General features: G+C 49.0%; 2 protein-coding genes across 5 annotated transcripts in view; both read left to right on the top strand.

Moving 5' to 3' along the window:
- Positions 1-21,462, top strand: part of MAP7D2 (MAP7 domain containing 2) — a 53,613-nt gene that overhangs the window by 30,335 nt on the left and 1,816 nt on the right. For all 4 annotated transcript variants that reach the window (XM_079726914.1, XM_079726913.1, XM_079726912.1 and 1 more), the window contains 7 exons: positions 7,349-7,617; positions 8,194-8,326; positions 15,663-15,888; positions 16,644-16,748; positions 18,166-18,222; positions 18,674-18,752; positions 19,465-19,651. In XM_079726914.1, the coding sequence (XP_079583040.1) occupies positions 7,349-7,617; positions 8,194-8,326; positions 15,663-15,888; positions 16,644-16,748; positions 18,166-18,222; positions 18,674-18,752; positions 19,465-19,651 (1,056 nt within the window). The remainder of the gene's footprint in view (positions 1-7,348; positions 7,618-8,193; positions 8,327-15,662; positions 15,889-16,643; positions 16,749-18,165; positions 18,223-18,673; positions 18,753-19,464; positions 19,652-21,462) is intronic.
- BCLAF3 (BCLAF1 and THRAP3 family member 3) overlaps positions 19,584-21,462 on the top strand; it is an 85,736-nt gene continuing 83,857 nt past the window's right edge. Inside the window, exon 1 of the mRNA XM_079726905.1 lies at positions 19,584-19,651. The gene's annotated coding sequence lies outside the window, so the exon portion shown is untranslated. The remainder of the gene's footprint in view (positions 19,652-21,462) is intronic.

Here is a 21,462-nt window from a genome sequence, read left to right as displayed (position 1 = left end):
TAATAGACTCTCTAAAATTTACTAGCATAAAACAACGATTTGCTATTAATTCTCACAGCTCTGTGACTTGGGCTTACCGGAAGGGTCTCTTTTAGGGTCTTTTGTGTGGTGGTTCTGTGGGTTGACATGGGCTCACTGGGAAGTTCTCACCTCTGGGGTCTTGCGTGCAATTACGGTTCAGTGTCATCTGGTGCTACAGTTAAATTACAGTCTAGGGCTCGACTAAGCTTAAGGTCCAAGACGGCCCATTCAGGATGATGGCCCGTTAACCCCAGTTAAGGACTATGCCCCGAACTGGCACAGTGTTCCTTCTCTGTTGTATTTTCTTGGTCAAAGCAGTGGGACCACCTCAGATTCAATGGGATGGAAAAATAAACTCAAGAAGATCATGTGGGATGGGAGGAGATATTATTGTGGCTATCTTTGGAAAATATAATCTGCCAAAGATAATGACTTTCAGAGATAGCTTACCTGAGATCAATTTTGTGTCAGGAATCTAGGCTAATTTCATTTTATCATGCGTTAGAAACAAAACAGATAGTCCGCATGAGGGAAAAAATTAAGGCAAAGTTGTATGGATGGCCCCAAATAAGCACCTCCCTCTCAGAATCACAGGCTCCTGGAGCCAGCCTATTTCTCTGGTAGTTGAGGACATTTAATCAATCCTTGCCGAGCACCATTCTCATAGGCTTCTCTGGTAGATGGGTGGCATGGTATTCCCTGCCCACAGATGAGCATCTACAGTGGATCAGGGCTCCCTGCAGTGACAATTTCACTATTGTTTGTGTTACCACCATCCTTCTCAAATAGGCTTTTACATTCTTACCTGAAAATTTTCTTGAAAAGGATCATTGAAAATATTAAGTTATACCCCCTCTTCACAGCCATACTTATCTGCTCACCCAGTCCTTGTCCTGTATTTGTCCGTCTTAGTAGAGGATAATTTGGGTTTAGACCAATTTTTAAAAACCTTTTTATTTTGAAATCATTTCAGCCCTACAGAAGAATTGCAAGACTAGAACTTGACTCATCCTGTTAGCATTTAGCCACACTTGCTTCATCATTCCCATCCCCTACTCACTCTCACATAGTCCCCATAGACACACACACACACACACACACACATATTTTCCAAGAACTATTTTGAGAATCATTTACAGACATCGTGACCCTTTATACCTAAGAATGAAGACATTCTTTTGTATAACCCCAGTACAATTGTGAAAAATCAGAAAAGTTAACATTTGACATGATGTTGTTACTTAATTTACAGACTGTATGCAACTTCTGCCTGTTGTCCCAGTGAGATCCTCTGGAACAGTTTTTTTCCTGGTCCAGAATCCAACCCAGCATCCCACATTGCAATTAGTTGTCTTGCCTCCTTAGTCTGCATTAACTTGCAACAGTTCTTCAGCCTTTCTTTACGACCCTGACATTTTTAAAGAGCACAGACCGGTTTTTGTTTTTTGTTTTTTTTTTTTTGAGGACCGTCCTTCAGTTTGAGTCAGTCAGCTGTTTCCTCATGATTAGACTCAGGTTATACATTTGGGGCAGGAATCCCGTGGGAGGGATGTTGGTTCCTTCTCAGCGCATCTTATCAGGAGGCCATGATGTCAAGTTGTTTCATTACTGGTGATGGTAACTTTGATCACTGGGTTAAGGTGGTATCCACAGGTCTCTGTGGTATAAAATTGCTCTTTTTCTCTCTGGAAAGTAAATAGTAAAATGGGACCATTGACAAATAGACTTCTCAGAATGTTGGCCAAGCTGTGCTGACGAGGCCATGACCCCTCCCATCCTGTGGGTGGGCTGTGTTCACTGTGCCTGGAGTCAAGTGGCTTTGGAAAAAATAGAACTAGATTCCAAGATGTGGAGTGAAAAAAGTCCTTTGGGGATCTGCTTTGCAGTAAACTCACGTTCAGAAGCATGACAACCCTCTCCCGAGAGTTCTTCTTGCTGCTCTACTTACAGAGGTGTTTGTTCATATTTCCCACCAGTCATGGAACCTCAAAAGGTTATATAATCCTGCCTTGTGCATCAGGAAGGCCTATCTCTACCACCCCAACAAAATTAGTGAATTCCCTTTGTTAGATGTTTAATCATTGGAAGTATTGAACTTTTAAAACTTGGAGTGGAAAACCTATAAAAAAGCAAGATGAAAAATCAAGTGACTTGGCTCTCTCATCTGTTTACACCTCTTGGGAAAGGTCATTTAAGCACTTAGGATTTTGGTTTTCTTATCTAAAATATGGTTAATAGTAATTTCCTACCTACCTCACTGGGTTATTGTGGTGACCAAATAGACCCTTATTAAATAGATGAGACGGTACTTAAAAACAAAACTCTGTGAAAGCACAGTGAGTTCCCTGATTAATTTGTGTTTAATTTCTTTCATCAGCCAAGATATCTATTTCTAGGAAATTGGGGAAACAGTAGCTTTGCCAGACTTCGTTTGGCTTGCAGTAAGTGGTGCGAGCAGGAGACCAGAGAGCCTCGGGGTCTGCCAGAGAGACCAGCATTGCCCAGTTCAAGCTTTCCACTCTCAGCAGCTCTTGCGGGCAAGGTGCTACATCCACGCAGGGAAGTAGTAAGGCAGGCTGAGCAGGAAACTCTATGGATCTGGAGATAAAGTAGGGAACTTCTAAGACTGTATTCTGTATTTTGGTCATTTGCTGTTAAAAAAATCGATGATTTACCTACACTTCTCTAATTTGAAGGTCACGTTTGTATTGTGCGTACGAGGAGTGTGTGTGTGTGCGCGTTCTCATTTATTTTGTTTATTGGGCAAGGGCTGGGGTAGGGGAATGTAGATAGACTCCTTAGTATGTTGAGTTTTATCCCAAATAATTCACCCTTACTTATCAGGTAGCAGTTATTTTTAGATGTGTGCTCATGGATAATTGGCCCAGTATTATTTAGAACAGTCTGTGGTGTGAACAGAACCTACGCATGACTGTTCTCTTAAAGCAAGTTGAAGCAAGGCTGAGCAGGGCTGAGTAGGTCTGAGGCTGTCAGAACCTCTCACACCCAGGGCAGACCAGCTTTTTCCCCCTGGGATTGTAGCCCTGCCCTGCATGTCCCTGTTACAGGCTCCAGGCACACTGACTGAGGGTGTGACTGGCATCGGGCTCATTCCCTTCCGTGAGCGAGCCATTTAGACCAGACCCTGGGGTCATGTTGGGATCCAGATGCTGGCATTCTGCTACTAAGGAAAGACTATAGAATGAAGTGGGCCTGCAGCCAGTTCAGGCCTCTTACCCACTCCCCATGGTCCAGCCCCGGGGACCCTCCTGGTGGGAGTGGGGTCTGCAGAAGAGCTCCTCGCATGTCTGCCCATGCGCAGCAGAGGCGCCTGCACCAGGACCCCGGGGGGAACCCACCTCTCAGGCACCACTGAGGGAAGCTCAGATGTGCGCTCGCTGCAGGCAGGCGCCCGAGAGAACTCAAATGGACTGGGCGGTGGGTGCCCAGCACCTCTGCCCTGTCTCACCAAGCAGAGAAGTCATGCCTCACTCCTTGGGGAGGAGGTTGAGGGCAAGGAAGAAGAGCAAACGGCTTTCTGCCAGTCCTTTCAATAGCAGAAGTTCCTATTTAATGAGTCAAGATAGGAATGCTTACGGGAGGAGAAGGTGTTTCTGTCCGCGTCATCTACCGTAAAATAGCCGCCTTGCCTATTGCCTCTCTCTCCCAATCCCACATCCAGGAATAATTGTTTGCCACTGCCCCTCCCTGCACAGTGGTTGGACCGGAGCTGCACAGAGCATGCACTTGACATTCCAGGGAGTAAGTGACGTGTTTTGATCACCTGAGTGCATTAGACCAGGTCCTTTAAGACACTCTCCTGGTGGTTATAGCAGCAGTATGGCCCTAGACGACAGCGTGGAAGGAGAGTGTTGCCAAGCAGAAGATCCCCTGCTGTACGGTGGTACAGGCTGTTTGAACCTAAATGCAGGTTTTTGCAGCTGATTGGAAAACGATGCTTAATGGAGCGCTGTCATCATGAGGTAGCGGGGCTTGTGGTTTCCCCCGTTTTATTTCTTCCTCCTGCTTTTGGTTCGTTCTTGTCTGTGAGGATGATTCGGATTTTTATTTTATATGTTTCACTAACGCCGATATCTAACAGCTGTTGTGTGCTTACTCTGTGCCAGGTCTAAAATGAACATCTAGGGATCGTGGTGACCCCAAGCTCTGGCTTAGCCACCATTGCGACACCGGGAGTAGGGCCACGTTGGAAGAAGTGGAGTCAGGGAGTCACGGGCACAAACTGCAGTTCCGTGGCTCACTTAACCTCTCTAAGCCCGCTTCCTCCTCCATAAAGTGACCCTAATAATAGTACCTGTGTCATACCAGTTTTTGACAACTAAAAGAGACATACACGTATACACACATACATACACAAATACACTTAGCAGCACAGGGGCTGGTGTGCAGACAGCCCTCAGGAAGCGTGGACAGTTATGGAGGGTGCTAGAGGGAGTGTGAGCTCCACATCACTGGGGGAGGGATCCAGGTGCGACCCTGGCTGTCTGAACACAGAAGGCACTGATGATTCCCTGTCAAGCCAGGGCTCTCAGGAGACTCATAGGTGGGCCTCGGGGGGCGTGGGAATTAGGACACTGGCCCTCAACCAGAGCAGCACCACTTTTACCTGCTTTATACAGATAGGAGGGGCGTGGGGGGGCGCTGTATGTATGTCTCACCTCAGTGGTTCTCAGCTGGGGGTGATCTTGCCCCTGTGGGAACATTTGACAATGTCTGCAGATTTTTTTGTGTGTGTGTGTGGTACGCGGGCCTCTCACTGTTGTGGCCTCTCCCATTGCGGAGCACAGGCTCCGGACACGCAGGCTCAGTGGCCATGGCTCACGGGCCCAGCCGCTCCACGGCATGTGGGATCTTCCCGGACCGGGGCACGAACCCGCGTCCCCTGCATCGGCAGGCGGACTCTCAACCACTGCGCCACCAGGGAAGCCCTGCAGACATTTTTGACTGTCACAACCTGGGGTGGGTCGGGGGGAGTGGAGATTGCTACTGGCATCTAGCGGGTTGAGGCCAGGGATGCTGCTAAACAGTGCACAGAATAGCTCCACAGCAAGGAATGATTCAGCCCCAAATGTCATGGCAGGATTGAGAAACCCTGGTACATATGCATACGTATATGGAGGAAGCAAGAGGATTCTGTGCCTGGCTTTTATTTGGTTAGGGTGTAGGAACAAAAGTAGAAAACCAAGGTTCTATAGAAACGCCTGCTTGGCAAGAGGTCCCTCGGGAATGGTGGGGCCTGAGTTGGCTGAGCCTCAGGGCAGAGGGAAAACGGTCTGCAAAGAGGGAGCACCATCCACGTGGACGAGGTGTCACAGGGGTTCTGTGTGGTTCCAGGCCTAACAGAACGGTGGCACACGGGAAGTCGGTGTGGCGAGTATGAAGTGATTCTTTCTGGGGTCACAGTGGTCCAGCTACGGAGCAGACTGCCAGAGAGGGGTGGACAGTCCACCATGGAAGTGGGATCTGGACTGATTCCATATCAGTAAAATGGTTGATGCTGAAATAACTGAATTTTTAAAATTCAGGTCACGTTCAAGTCATATTCATTGGGTCATTGTGTGGCCCTCAGCCTGGCATTAACTGAGGAAACGTGTTCTCCTTGGCACCCGGAGCTGGGCTTTTACCATGAGAGCATCATTGGAAAACTGGCCTGCATCTTTTCCAGTCCACATACCACTTGAGGATTATTTTCCAGCTCAAGACCAAGTTCAGTGTTGATCTGATTATATTTTTTCCTTACCACCAAGATCTGATTAGGAAACTCTTTAGGTCTCTAGTGAGAAATTGGCCTTTAATATTATGTTGAGTTGCCATTTTTATTGCTGTTTTTATAGATCAAAAATGGTTGAACATTAGCACTTTCATATGGTTCAGCCTGCTACAGGGTTGAGAGTGACAATGTGTAGTGTACGAACAGATTACTTTATGTTCTTCTAAAAGTACTCTGTACAAATGTCGCACCCCTGTGCGAACTTTGGGTGCACTCGGCAACTGAAGCTAGGCTGTTATCTACCTCACCAGCAGCCAGTGGTCACCAGGAGCCAGGCCTAGGCCAGCACACCTGTAATGGACCTTCTTCCAACAGATGTAAGACAGAGTCCTGCATTTTAACAAAGTGGTGTTTCCCTGGGTAGACACGGGCTTGCCCTCACCTTTTGCATCTTCCCAGTAGCAGGAGAGAGTCTTTGAAACCTTAAGAGCCTCCAAAAAGACACCCCCTGTCCCCACCTCTTGGCTGACTTTGTTTCTCAGAACTTGAAAAGGAACCAGATGTCAATTATACCTCCGTAGAGGTGAGTTAAAAAAAAAAAAAAAAAAAGGAACTAGGAACATTGAAGACATTGTGCAGAGGGAAATAAGCCGGACACAAAAGGGCAAATACTGTACGATTCCACTTCTGTGAGGTGTGCGGAATTATCAAATTCCTGGAGACAGAAAGTGGAAAGGTGGTTGCCAGGGACTGGGGAGAGGCGGGAATATGGAGTTAGTGTTTAAAGAGTACAGAGCTCTGGAGATGGACGGTGGGGATGGTTGTACCACAGTGTGAATGTACTTAATGCCACTGAACTGTACACTTCAAAGTGGTTAAGATGGTAAAGTTCATGTTGTTTGTATTTTGCCATAATAGAAAAAAATGGGAGCCGGGTCGTTCATTGCCATATACTGAAGCCAGATCCAACCCTGGTGCTCCTCTAAAAAGAGGAGGTAGGAGAATGCCTAAGGGTTTATTCTTATGTTGTGGTCAAACTTAAGTGAAATTCAGACATGACGTCATTGGCTGGGCTTCCTAAAATATTGTCCCTTCCCCCAGGGACATGTTCTAGATACCATATGTTCCTGTTAGGGTGATAATACTTCAGGGACTTCTTATTTATTTATTTATTTATTTTTGGCTGTGTTGGGTCTTCGTTTCTGCGCGCAGGCTTTTTCTAGTTGCGGCGAGCAGGCGCTACTCTTCGTTGCGGTGCGCGGGCTTCTCGTTGCGGTGGCTTCTCTTGTTGCAGAGCACGGGCTCTAGGTGCGTGGGCTTCAGTAGTTGTGGTGCGTGGGCTTAGTTGCCCCGCGGCCTGTGGGATCTTCCCGGACCAGGGCTTGAACCTGTGTCCCCTGCATTGGCAGGCAGATTCTTAACCACTGCACCACCAGGGAAGTCCTACTTCAGGGACTTCTGAGTGTGTGCTCCGCGTTACATTTGTTCCCCCTGAAGGATGAAATTGTTCAACTTTTTGGAACCAGGTGTCTTCGGAACAGAGGGTTCTGTGGTCAGGCCCGGTAATCATCTTCTGGCGTGTTTTTGGTTTTCCAGGGCAACTTCAAAAGCATATCCACAGTCTCCAAAGAACGTGAAGCCACCATACCCAGGGTCTCCGGTGAAGTACCGCTTCCCCACCTTTCCTGGCCAGGAAACACCCAAGAAGAAAGCAGAGAAAGAGAAGAGCAACAAGGAAAGGGAGGGCGCCCTGGCTCAGCAGGCAGCCGGCCCACCTGGGGAGGAGGCCCCAGAGAAGCACGTGGCAGACAGGCACGCCACCGAGAAGCATGAGGCCGCGGCAGGGAAAGCCGAGGGCAGTGGAGGTAGGCCCTCCTCGCCCAGCCGGTTCTCCCTCTGACTCCATCCACGCGGGAGTCTCGGGTTTGGGGGAGAGACGGGGATTTTTCCGGAGACAACTCCATGCCCTCGTGCCACTTTCTCAGGCTTGCATGTTGCCCCGAGTCCTTCCCCTCACTCTCCTGAGGGTCTCCTGGCAGAGGAGACTAAGGGGCTGACGCTGCTCCTAGCTGTGGAAGCCCACGGGGGTGCTCAGCTGCATCCAGGCAGCATCTGCCTTTCCCACAGAGAGGGTCTTCCTTTAGTCCTTGAAGCTTCCGTGACAGCTGCGGTGAGTTCACCCAGATAGGCGCAGTGGTGGTGGCTGCCTTGGGACTTGCTGGTGACCCTGTGTCTCCCCGTCCCCTCTCCACTGCCCTCCATGGTGGAATGCATCCAGGGTCACAGCCAGCCTGTTGCAGCCTCTCTGCTTGGTGGCTGATTGTGCTGGTCCTAGCAGCATTTCCCATCACCCACTGGGTTGGATTTTTCAATTCCAAGTGGTAGCTGCCATGTGAATGCAGTCACTGTTTCACTTCCCTTGATCTTTTCCTCCAATGCAGCCTCGTGGAAGCCCACAGCGGGCACCACTGATGCAGGAGAGGCCGCAAAGATGCTGGCCGAAAAGAGACGACAGGCCCGGCTGCAGAAGGAACAGGAGCAGCAGGAACGTCTGGAGAAGGAAGAACAAGACAGGTGCGGGGGTGCTCAGGCCCTTTGAGACCGCGCGGGAACTCCCAGCTCCTGGATATCAGTGTTACCAACAGCCCCTGTTCTCAGCATACACTCTAGGACCAGCCAGTCCTCGTAGAGCTATCAAAGGAGTTTGAGTTTTTTTTATAGAGTGAGGTTCTCCCTGAAATGACAGGAGGTTCCGGATGTAGACATCTTGATTCTGCTTCCTGAATTGTGTTTTTTTCCCCAAAATTATTCTAACTCTCACCCCCAGGTAAGAGAAAGGAGGGTTGAGCAGAGGCTCCTAGCTGGGGCCGAAGCCGACCTCATAGTCCATGAGACACGAGGTAGGGGGACTCCCATCCGGGAGCACGAAAGAAGATGTCATGACAGTGGTCCCTAAACTTTGGAGGGTGTCAGAGTCAGTCATGGGTTGTGGTGAAAATACACAGGCCCAGGCCATGTCCCGCTTCAGTAGCTCACCAGACTTTGAGAACCACTGCATTGACCCCTGGGGCACTTGGTCAAAATAAAGACAGTTCTGCCTATTCTGGTCTTAGTATTCAGAGAGAAATGCATGTTGAAGGGCAAGGTAGATTTTATCATTAAACTGATAAAGGAAGCTCTTAGGATAATCACAGAGTACAGTCCAGTGCTGTTGAGAGGATTTAATGGGACAGGGAGCCAGCCATGTTGCCGTGCTTCACTCAACCATGGCGCTGAGTTTAATCAGTAATAGAATATTCTTCATCCTTAAGTGACCTTGGCAAGTCTTTTGTGGTCTGTCATTATACTTCTGCTGATTTATTTTTTTGAAGGGGGAGGGGGGAGGTCTGGCTGGTTCCGTCTTTGAACTCTGGACTTCTCTGATGATTTTCCCACCTCCATCCTTTTGGTCAACAGCAGCAGGTCTTTTTACTGAGTGGTGTGCTTGGGCTGGGTTGGGTGGGCCGCAGGATGTGTGAAGGGAGGTCCCAGGAGAGGAAGATGAGTCGCAGGACCTCAGTGACAGGGCTTGGGATGCGCAGGCCCTGAGCAGGTGAGTCGCGTGCCTGTAGCTTGTGGTAAGGAAGGTGCAGCTCTCTGCCTTCCAGCCAGCACGCTCTCCCGTTTCCTTCACAGCGCAGCTCCTTGAAGAATTGACTGTACTGCCTGTCTCTATTTCCTCTACTCACACTCAGTCTGCAGACCTCACACTCACCATTCCTCCTAATTGCCAGACTCCTAATCCATTTCTTGGTTGACTTTGACCGTGTCGCGCTCGCCCTTGCTTCTCTGGCCTCTCCTTCTCAGTCTCCTCTGTCTCCCGCTCAGCCCCTCACGCATCACCTGGGCTCCCAGCCCTCAGTCTTTGGCCAGCTTCACCTGACAAGACCTTCCCGAGCAGCGCTGCACCCTCCTGCCCTGCCCGCGCCCCCATCACACTGCCAGCTTCCTCTGGCTTCAAAAGTTTGGGCTCGCATTTCACACAGCATCCTCATGCTCAGCATTTGGGGTGCTAACCCAACTCTGCTCTCATCTCCCTTTCTCCCCTCATCTGTTCTTTGCCTTGTTTTACCATCTATTTCTGAAGCCAATTTCATCTTGCTCTGTAAACCTTCAATACTTTCTGGTACAAGCAAGGCATTAAATCACACGTGGGTACTGATGCCTCCTGAGCCTGTGCTGTCCAGTACCACTGCCTCTAGTCCCAGGTGGCCACCGAAATGGAAATACACTAAGATCAAGTCCAATTCAGTTCCCCAGCCGTATGGCCACATTTCAAGTGCTCAGTAGCTACATGGTTAGTGGCTACCACATCGGACTGCCCAAATCTCTAGAATGTTTCCCTCATCACAGAAAGGTCTGTTGGCTAGCACTGGTCTAGAACCTGCAGGCAGTATTACCAACTGCTTTATGCTTTCCTTTAAGTGTGTCCCACACACATCTCAAATTGAGCATTTCCAAAGCAGACCTTACTGTCTTTCTCGCAGACTTCCTTTTCCTTTCACAAGCTCTGTCCTCCACGTCTCCAGGCAACCAGATCAGAAGTGTCCGAGCCAGCTCTCACCTTTCCCCTCTCCTTCCTCGTCAGTGTCCCATCCCCTGTCAGGTCTGTCTCGGCCGCCTCTAGCATCTCTCTCGTCTCCCTTCCCCTCCAGCCCCTCCTCCCCTCCTGAGCTCTGGCCCCTGTGGTCTCTGACCTGGACTGTGTCTGTGGCATCCGCACTGAGCTCCCTGCTCTGGGTGTCCCGGAGCTCATCCACTGTCCACACTCTGTCCCCAGTGCCTGTTCTCAAATACGTGTCATTGTCCTGCTCCCTGTCAGCAAGCCTATCCAGCCCTGCCCCTGGGAGAGAACAGACCTCTCCCCCTCTTCGGCTGCCCAGCCCGGCTGGTCGGCTGATCACAGAGCCTCCTCATTTGTTCACAGGCCTACTTCCCCCAACTAAGCCCCTTAAAAGGCTGGGGTACAGTCTTTGGATCACTGGTGTTGGCGCTCAGTAAACATACAGAAAAGGTAGAGAAGTAGGAAGAGGTCCAACTGAGAAGCCATTGCAGTCACGGGTTAAGAGAAGACAGCACAGTGTGGTGGAGCTCGAGCTGGAGGAGTGAAGGCGGGTTCAACAGAAACGGGCCCATTCAAAGTCGACGCCAAGGTTTGATTCTAAGCATAGGAGAATGGTACACCCAATGGCAGATAAAGGAAGGACAGAAGGAATTGATTTTTAGAGGGTAAAAACAAGCCATTTGATTGTAGATAAACTAAGTTTAAGGTGCCTGCAAGATATCCAGGTGATTAGAAATGGAATTGAAGCCTGGGGCCTAGGTAAAAATGAGAGCAATACACTTGACCCAAAATCAGTTTTCCTCTCTCTTGCCAGAATATGAAGCTTTGCTAGCACCACGTGGGAGGTGAGAAAGTACAGTACCACACAACCAGGGCCGGGAACACAGCGGACACCTCTTGGGATAAGATCATCCTCACTCCTGTTTTGTGCTTAAGAGTCAGTAGTTGAAGCCACACAAATGTAGTTGCCAGATGAGAGAATATAGAGAAATTAAAGATACTTGAGCTAAACCGTGGAAAGCCAATCACTGTCACAAACTGGTGAGGAAAACGCCATGCGAGTCAGGGATGAGACTGCTCAGAGCAGAAGGGCTGACAAGGTGTCCAGACAGCTGGGCCCGGAAGAAGAGCAAACGCTGGTCCAGTCCCCGCTAGCAGTGACCCTGGGGCTCTCCTGGAAGCATGCAGAACAGGGCACAGTGCCTGGGCTCGTGGATGGCCCAAGATAGAAATCAGGATTCTTGGAGCAAGAAACCCTAGACCCTGGGTTCGCCCCGGGGAAGGCACTGGCAGAAACTAGAAGCAAAGAGATCTTACTGGGATTCCAAAATGAGTCACGTTAAGAAGTTAAGATAGCTGCTGTGGGCCCAAGTGGAAAGATAGTTGAGTTAGGCAGCCTCCATCAGCAGGGTCACATAGCCAGGCTGCAGCTCGGTGTCCGTGCAAGAGTTGGCCTGGGCCCGGCCCTGCCAGCAGAGGTCCTGGCGCCGCTCAGCCCTGGCAGCTCTTCGGTTGAGCCTCTGGGTGGTGGACTGTCGGGGTAAGAGCCGGGCAGGCAGGGCCCGTCCGGCGCGGGGGGTGTCGGCCAAGTCAGGAAGGGAGAGCCAGGCCCTCACAGAAGGAAAGTCGAATGCCGCCTGCACCTGCGAGACGTGTCGAGGCTGAGGAAAGGCCATTGGTCTTGGGGTTTAGGACATGAATGGAGGTTTGGGGGGAAATCATGGAGAGGGGTGGAGACATAAGCAGCTTGACAGAGGTGAGAGGGCAGAGGCCCTGAACATCAGCAGAATGCAGGGGAGAGGGGACTGAGGAGAGTTGTTTGGGATGCCTGAGGCCTGAGTGTTTTGCAGGCCGTGGGAAGGTCCGTGTAGAAGGGCAAAGCGATGGAAGGAAGAGAGGGGGATGGTGGAAGGAACTCGGGTGCGGGGGGTGTGTGGAATTAGTAGTGTGGTTGGTGGCATTTATAATCCTTTGCATCTAAGCAGAAGAAAGGGGGCATTTTCTGAGCAGGAATGCTGTAGAGGAGTGAAGTTTAGGAAGCCCAGACCAGGTGGCCCCGGCCTTCTCTGTAAAGTGGTTGATGATGCCATCGACTAAGGAGGATGTGGAAGACGGTGGAAAAGTGGAGGTTTGGACTGTTTCCCTGGGGGTCTGGGAGATGAGGATGGATGGCTGGCGTGGCGGCTGAGGTCCAGGGAAAGATGACCAGTTGGCCTTGTCTGGGCCTTACTCCAACCAGTGTTGACAACCCAGGAGGGCCCAGAGTGGCCCCCATGCCATCCCACAGATGCTCAGGAGTGGCTGGGCGGCCTGGGTGCCCTGAGAGAAGAGGGAGCGGATGCAGGGACGGCACAGAGCTGCCCGGGGCCAGTCAGGAGAGAAGGCGGCGAGGGACGGGTGAGGGCAGATCAAAGGGGAAGGTTAGGACATTGAAGGTTAAGCTTTTTTCTTTTTTTTTTTTTTTGCGGTACGCGGGCCTCTCACTGTTGTGGCCTCTCCCGTTGCGGAGCACAGGCTCAGCGACCATGGCTCACGGGCCCAGCCGCTCTGCGGCATGTGGGATCTTCCCGGACCGGGGCACGAACCCGTGTCCCCTGCATCGGCAGGCGGACTCTCAACCACTGCGTCACCAGGGAAGCCCGGTTAAGCTTTTTTAAATGAAAAATTTTAAGCACATAGGAAGGGAGAAAGTGAAACCCACATACTCATCCGGAGATTGAAGGAGTTGAGACTGAACATGTGTCAGGGACATGGTGCAAATGTGACAGGGTGGGACAAGAGGGGGCCGGCATCTGGAGCTTGAGAGATGGGGATCATTACACAAAAGACCCTCACCGGTGGCCGGGAACGGGGATGAGGGATGCATCCACTGAATGATGACAGTGCACAGTTTTCTGGTACTTTCTACCTGGTGAGGAAGGGGGGTAGGTTTGGGGTGGGTGGCAGGAGCAAGGACGGGCGGGGGTGACAGAAGTACACGTGGGTCTGGTGAGCTCCAGAGGGAGCCGGTAATGACGGCAAGGGCAGTGGGGTCGGGCTGCCTGCAGCAGAGGGCCGCTGGGGAAATGACAGCGCCATGTCCTCTCTGGTTTGTTAAGCAGGGAGAGAAAGAATGTTTATTCTTGGAGAGGATTTTGAGAGACTTGGTTTCACACAGGGAAAGCCAGTTTTTAGCTACTTTGGGGGAAGCAGAGTGTGGTTAACTGGAGGGAATTTTGTCTGTAGGGGCTTATGGGCCTGTGGGGAGGAATTTCTGTTGTAGGTTGATGACAGGGATTACGGAGACCTAGGGGCTAAGAGGATGTGTTACTGCATGGCTATGCATCGGGCACCTCTGAAGTCCTCATGGTAAAACGGAAGAAACCGAGTGGCTTTTCAGATCCTAAGGATGAAGTAGCTTGTGGGTTAATTTATATATGTATCCTTTGTGTATTAACTTCTCTGAGACAGTCACAACTGGCTCCTTAAAAGAGAGAGAAATACTAAAACAGTGCTCTCATTAACCTTGGGAGAAGTTTTGTTATTGACACATCCGGTTTTTATAATCCTGTGTTGGGCATCCTAGTCTTTCATTGAGGAATCTAAGAACTGGTGAGTTTCTTTCTGACTAGGCCCCATAATGCTCTTCTCCAAAGTTCTCCAGAATATTTGTTAGTAATTTCAGTTGTTCCAGCTTTTAGGCACTGCACCCTCTGTGAACATAGAATACATTGTCATGTCCCATTGTAGTTTTAGGCTAATGTCTTTGTATTTTTTTACCTTTTAAAATATTTCTTTGGTGGCACATAGGCTAATTGCCTCCGTGATTCCTGAAGCCAACCGTTAGGGTGGAAGGATGTTCTTTTTAAGTCTTGATCATTTATAACAATATACCAGCGCCCCAGTAAGTCAGTGATACATGCTTCCAAATAAAGATAATTTCTGAAAAACATACACATTTACAGATGCGCTTAAAAGGACACTGGGAATTGAAGAGAGCGTTCATTTTAAATTGTAAAACAAACTAGCATTTGAGAATCTGCGCAGGACCAGGCATTGTGCTAAGTGCTTCCCATTATCTCATTTAATTCCCACAGTGATGTCGAGGAGCCAGTAATATAGCTATTCCCATTTTTTTTAAATGGGCATCAGAAATGTTGAGTGACTTTCCAAGGAAGGGTCACACAGCAAGTGGCACGATCAGAATGCAGTCTTGGTCTTGCCCATGTGGCACATTGCCAGTCAGTAACTCACTGCAGAATGAGTATAGTTATCCACATTTTTTCATAGAAGAGGAAAGTGACACACGTGAGCAGGAATAACGTTAGAAATGTAAAAACAAGCACTTAGACTTTACAGAGTTTTCCCTCACTGCTTAAGCTCTTTATCGTTACACCACTGACCATTCACCTGTGGATGAAAAATGTCTAAATGCCTTTTAATTTTCATTTAGCAAAGAATAAAAGCTAATTTTTTTTTTAAAGAATGCCAAAGTAAATGGAAAACAGATGCTTTAATTCCTTAAATGTCAAGTTTCTGTTGAGCATTTTCTTCCATTTGCTGCTTCAGAAGTCACATACTAATTAAAACCAAAGTGAACTTCTTGAGCTCCTAGTCACTGCTCTCAAACTGCTGACTGGCACAGATGTGAGAGTCACTGAGACACTTCGAGGTTTTTTTTCTTTTTTTTTTTTCTAGCTTAAGTTGTTTTCTTTCTTTTTAAACATCTTTATTGGAGTATAATTGTTTTACAGTGGTGTGTTAGTTTCTGCTTTATAACAAAGTGAATCAGCTATACGTATACAGATATCTCCATATCCCCTCCCTCTTGCATCTCCCTCCCTCCCACCCTCCCTATCCCACCCCTCTAGGTGGTCACAAAGCACCGAGCTGATCTCCCTGTGCTATGCGGCTGCTTCCTACTAACTATTTTACGTTTGGTAGTGCATTTAAGTTGGTTTTAAATATTTATCCTACTCAGTTTTTAAGGAATTCTCATTCAATAAGAATGATGGGGCTGTGGTCATTTGTAAATTGGCTAGGGAACATCTGTGTCTTCATTACAGTCTATTCACAAATCAATACATTATTACTCTGGGTATCACAGAATTTAAAGTCCACCCTGGTTAATATTTTTTTTGGTAACTGTATGGACTGGAGTGGCTTTCTGGGAAGGATGTGAGTCATTTTCTTAAGTGGATGCTAACTCACATGCATGTGTCTGTGCCAGTGTCACCTGTTATGCTCTACTGTTCGCACACAGCTCTGGGTAGTTTACCTTTTGGGCACGTCGTCATTGTCTTCTAACATCAGTTATGTTCTCAAAAGGCTGGAGAGAGAGGAATTGCAAAGAAAGGCAGAGGGGGAAAGACTTCGCCTAGAAGAAGCAGCCCGTAAGCAGGAAGAGGAAAAGAAGCGGCAGGAGGAAGAAGAGAAAAGGAAGGCGGCAGAGGAGGCCAAGCGGAGGGCCAAGGAGGAGCTGCTGTTGAAAGAAGAGCAAGAAAAGGAAAAGCAAGAAAAAGAAAAGCAGGAAAAGGCCATGATTGAAAAGCAGGTACTGTGCAAGTCTTTATATAGACTTTCCTTAAGGGCCTTAGTTAGTATTAGGTAAAATTAGTTCAATTTGGATGACTCATAATGTTTACTTGAAGTTTTTCTTTAACTGGGCTAGTTAATAAATATGAGTTACTTTGGGCAACAGAAGTGAAGTTGCTAGTATTTGCTGTATGTCCATTTGGGTTCCCCCAAAGGCAGACCCTGGATGAGAGCTTGGGTGCCAGTAGTTTTATTTGGGAGATGATCGCAGCAAGCTGGCAGGGGGGTGAGAGGAAAGCACATTGCTGAGTGGGTCGCTGTGGGCAGCTGGAACTTGCTCCCTATGGAACTCTCTGAGAGACTGTGGACCATGCCTTAGAATTATCCCCCTGAGTGGTGAGGAAACTAGGTTATTTGTCTTCCAAGTCCTGCCCCTTAATGGTTGCAGGTCACTGAGGGGAAATTAACTTCCTGAAATTTCTAGCCACATGCATACTTATGGCCAGAGACTACCCTCAGACACAAAAAGACCTTGACCTTGTAGGCAGACTGTCTGCAGGTGATTTGCATGGTGGACCGAGGTCATATGAGTGAGACCCAACCATGTCTGCTGTGTCATACAGCAGGCTGTGTAAATCCACATTGAATATTGGAGCAGCACCCACTTTTCGGTAGACGATGAGGTGGAGGAATATAGGTGCAAACCCCAGGGAATTAACTAGCGTTTTCTTTAGCTTAGTAAAGCCTATCCCTCCTTTTACATGTTTCTACCAGAAGGAAGCAGCAGAAGCAAAGGCCCAGGAGGCAGCTAAACAGATGCGTCTAGAAAGAGAGCAGATCATGCTACAGATTGAACAGGAGCGACTGGAGAGGAAGAAGGTAAGGGCTAAGGGATCAGGAGTACTTAGGTTGAGACAGGGACAGGAAGTGAGTCCAGTTATGTTCTGCAGTTGTTGGGTACGGTGCTCTTAGAATTGTTATTTAGGCTGATTTCATTGATCATACTGTTGTGTCTTTATTAGTTTTCTGTCATCTTATTCTTTCATTTACTGAGAGAGGGGTATTGAAAGCTCCATCTGTGATTATGGATTTCTCCACTACTCCTTCCAGTTCTATACATTTTTGTTTTTATATACATAATTTGAAGCTCTACTGTTAGGTGGATTTATCTTTCAAATTATTAAATTTTCCCATTGAATTACCCTTTTATCATTATGAAACGTCCTTCTTTATCTCTAGTAATATTTCTTTTTGTTGTTGTTGTTGTTGTTTTTGTTTTTTTGCGGTATGCGGGCCTCTCACTGTTGTGGCCTCTCCCGTTGCGGAGCACAGGCTCCGGACGTGCAGGCTCAGCGGCCATGGCTCACGAGCCCAGCCGCTCCGCGCCATGTGGGATCTTCCTGGACCGGGGCACGAACCCGTGTCCCCTGCATCGGCAGGTGGACTCTCAACCACTGCGCCACCAGGGAAGCCCTCTAGTAATATTTCTTAAAGTCTACTTTGTCAGCCTTTTTTTTTTTTTTTTTTTTTGCATTACGTGGGCTTCTCACTGCTGTGGCCTCTCCCGTTGCGGAGCACAGGCTCTGGACATGCAGGCCCAGCAGCCATGGCTCACGGGCCTAGCCGCTCTGCGGCATGTGGGATCTTCCCAGACCGGGGCACGAACCCGCGTCCCCTGCATCGGCAGGCGGACTCTCAACCACTGCGCCACCAGGGAAGCCCTGTCAGCCTTTTTGTGATTAGCACCTGCATGATAAATTTTTTCACTTTGAACCTATGTGTGTCCTTATAAATGTGTCTCTTATAAACAGCATATGGTCAGGATTTGTTATTTTAATCCAGTTTGACAGTTTTTGTCTTTTAATTGGGGTGTTTAGGCCACTGAATTACAGGTAAAGGGTTTAAGGAGGCTGATTATAAAGGTCCGTTCTCATGGTGTCCAATCTGTGGCCTCCCCTTCTGCACCTCAGCTTGGCTTTCTTTAGGGTGGTCCTCTTGAATGGCAGGTAGTGATTTGTTGATTTCTAGGTAAATTAAGGAGAGGAAGGAAAAAGATGGGATATAAATTGTTGATTCTAGATACTTAACTAGTTCACTCCTTAAGCATTTGACCTCGTTCGTATGGCAGAGGTGTACGTCTGCAAAATCAATGGAAAACCTTTCTATACACATTATCCTCTGCTGATGTTTCTTTTTTACAAGTTTTGTGAGGAATGTGAAATTGCGTATAGACCCGGCTTACTTGTATATGTTTTTGGTCTTGTAGTCCTCTTACCTGCTTCTTTTTGGTTCCCAGAGAATAGATGAAATTATGAAGAGAACAAGGAAGAGTGATGTGTCTCTGGAAGTGAAGGTAGGCATTCAGAGTACCATTTTCCTAATTCATGTACTGAGAAGAACAGAATGGTGGAATATATTCAGTGACATTGTAGGTCTCAGAGAGGATTAACCAGAAAACAATGGGCTCTTCCTTGCTTTGTTCCTGGCTAGATTAAGGAGGCTGTAGGTCCCTGAAAGGAAAGAGGAATCTAAGAGAGGGATTTCAGAGACGGGGTGATAACAAAAAATGTCCTCAGGGAAATGGGGGTAGGGATGCAGGGAGGAGCATTATAGTCCACAGATAAAAAAAGAGAATGGTGGCATATTAATAAGGGAAACATAGCTGATTTGTAATAACCTCAGAAAATTCAAAGAATTACCGTGGAGCAGACAGCTGGCCCAGCATGGTTCCAAACATCCTCTGATGCTTTTCAAAAGCACTTATCTTTCTACATAAAGCCAACCTTCCCTCTATTTGTTTTCAGAAAGAAGACCCGAAAGTGGAGCTTCAGCCTGCTGTGTGTGTGGAAAATAAGACAAAACCAGTTGTCCCCAACAAAATAGGTGAGCGTGAGGTCTGGTTCTCAGGTTCTTCCTTTCAGGAGGTGAGGGCTCCTGGCGCTTCCTGTGGGGGACTAGCACCCACGGGTCCTAAGAGCTTTATTACTGGAAGGGGCCTGTGCACTTTCCCCTCCCTTGTGGAGTTTCCATCTCCAGCACAGGTCTGTCAGGTGCACTTGGAAACCGGCGGGTTCCTCAGTTACTCTAATAATCTCAGTGCCGGAGCCAGGCCATCTGCTGGCCGGGCTGCTTTCCGGGAAGCTTAATTGATGGTCAGGTTCTATTAAGAACTGACTCTGGTGTTCTACGGCAGTTTCTTCTGCCTTCCAGAGTTCTGGATAGTCCAGCTCTTTTCTATCATGTATACGTAAAGCTCCTCAGGTTGGACTGTTTCGTGGCAGCCAAAGTCAGAAAACGCGTACCCATCTCAGAGTCACTCTTCACGTTTCTCTTTAGCCTTGTGGCTCAAGAGCCTGGGGACCTGTACAGCATATGACACCAAGCCTCCCGGGTGGGTCATGAGACCTGCACAGACACTGATGATGTCATTTGTCATCTCTTCCCAGTGGGAAGGTGACTACATGGAGTTCTCTTTACAAAAGATATTGCATTGTTGGTAAAGTAGAGGATTCATTGCCTCTCTAGATATTTCCCCTGTTATTTCATTGTTTGGGATATTTTATGGCTGACAGAATGACTTTGTGTTCTCCATCAGAAATCAATGGCTTGAACACCTGCCAGGAAGTTAGTGGTGTGGAACGTGCTGCCCCAGAGACTTTCCCCCAAGATGTTTTCGCTAATGGACTTAAACCAGTTGGGGGACTTGTTCATCTGGACGCCCTTGATGGGAAATCAAACAGTCTGGATGATTCAACCGAAGAAGTTCAGTCTATGGATGTGAGGTAAGTCCACTGCTTTTGCATTTGAGCCTCATCTCTTCCCCAGATACCTCCACCACCTCTTAGTTAATTTCTTCATCTTTTCCACACCCAAATCTTTCTACACACCTATAGTAGACACGGTTGCCATTCAGGAAAGCTAACAGTGGTAAATTAATATCCATGTTTTGGGTTGAGTTCCCTAGAAACAGAGCCTGGGACAGGGATTCTAGGGCATGGGATTTATCAGAAGAGAGCTCTCAGGAGAAAGGGGAGGGAGGGAAGCAGGATTGGGCAGGGGGCGTCACTAAGCAAGGATCTGGTCTCAGCTGGTCCCAGTGGAGCTCTGGAGGATGGATTTCCACCAGAGAGGGGTCTGACTGCAGTAAGGGAGGCGGCCTTCATGGCACTGTGTTTGTCAGCCATCGACTGTGGAGCACCCAGGGTGGGGATGCTCCCATCAGCCAAAGGAAATGGTCCAGAGGAAGGGCGGCAGCTGTGAGCCCACAGCAGCTGGGGGGTGGGTGCAGCCACAGGTAAAGGGGGTCGGGGGGGCACCAAAAAGGCCCACTCACTGTGTCCAGTGTCTCATGTTTAAGTAAACTTGTCATTGGAAACTTTATAAAGGAACTAATTTGCTTTCAGATCCTAACAACTTAAGCAATTCTTAACTGGTATATGTTTGTGGATAACATTGCCTGGCAAATTAATCCTGGACCAAAGGAGAGCTCAGTTAGCCCGGGGTTGGGGCAGAGGCGCTGGAACAATGCAGTGCAGGGCAGTTGGGCTGGGGGTCCTCTCTGTGACAGGAGGGAATGCCAGTATTTTGTACAAGCTCTGCCTGAGCTCCAGCCTGCCGGAGCTTACACTTCTCTCCTCGCCTGTGAATACTCAGCCTCAGTCTGGGGGGAGGCGGGTGGGGAGCAGACCCTTTCCCAGGGCACACTGACTGTAAATATCCCAGCTCGTGCACCCTGGCCTTGAGCCAGATATGGGAAAACCCAGGGTCCAGCCGCCCTGTCACCAGGAGAGCGAGTGCTGTGCAGCCTGAGAGTAGGGCCTCCTCAGGCCTTGCCACCACCCGCCACCGTCATGGCAGACTTCCTGTAAGTGGTACCACTCTGCCCCCGGGGGGGGGCAGGGAACTGCTGGGGCATCTTAAAGTATAACACAGTACCTCCCGCCGCCATGTTGAGGCAGTTGTGCTTATTCTTTCTGCCTCTGGGTGGGGGCGCGGGACGAGACCTGGCACTGGCCGTGGTTCAAGGAAGTGAAGGAGCTTTGTGTGTGCACTGCGCTCTTGGTGTGGCCACCTCTGCATTGGAGAAGGGCGACTCCTGGGGGCAGCGCCTAAGCTTGTGGTGCCATTCTGTCCTCCGCCTGCTCTGACCAGCTATTCAAACCCTGGGAATGGAGGTGGGCAAGGCGGAGATGGGGCGGGTGTTCCCACTAATGAAGCAGTTTGCCCAGGCTCCCGCCACCAGAAGTGGCGTCAGGTCAGCTGCTGCCCCTTAACTAGACTCAGTGTGAGGGAGACAGATCACCTGAGCTTCTGCAGTTCAACTCGTTTTTCTAGATTCTTCTCTAAGCTCTTACGGAGGAAGAAAAAAATCCAGACAAACCTGACAGCAGCCCTACTCTGGCTGTTCAGAGAGACTCCTGGTGAGGGAACCTCAGATCCCAGCCCACCACTCATCTGAGCTAGGCCTCTGGTTGACACACTATGAAACTCCTCCCTTCCACCTCTAGGGAGAGGAGAGAGAGAGAGAAAGGCCCGCGGTGGGGGGGCGGTGGGGGAGGGGAGTGGAAGCCTCACTTTAGCGAGGGCGCTGTGG

Source organism: Hyperoodon ampullatus (genome assembly GCF_949752795.1).
Source record: "Hyperoodon ampullatus genome assembly, chromosome: X".
NCBI classification, from domain to species: Eukaryota; Metazoa; Chordata; class Mammalia; order Artiodactyla; family Ziphiidae; genus Hyperoodon; species Hyperoodon ampullatus.
The sequence above is the reverse complement of the archived record's forward strand: the minus strand, read 5'-3'. Positions and strand labels throughout refer to the sequence as shown.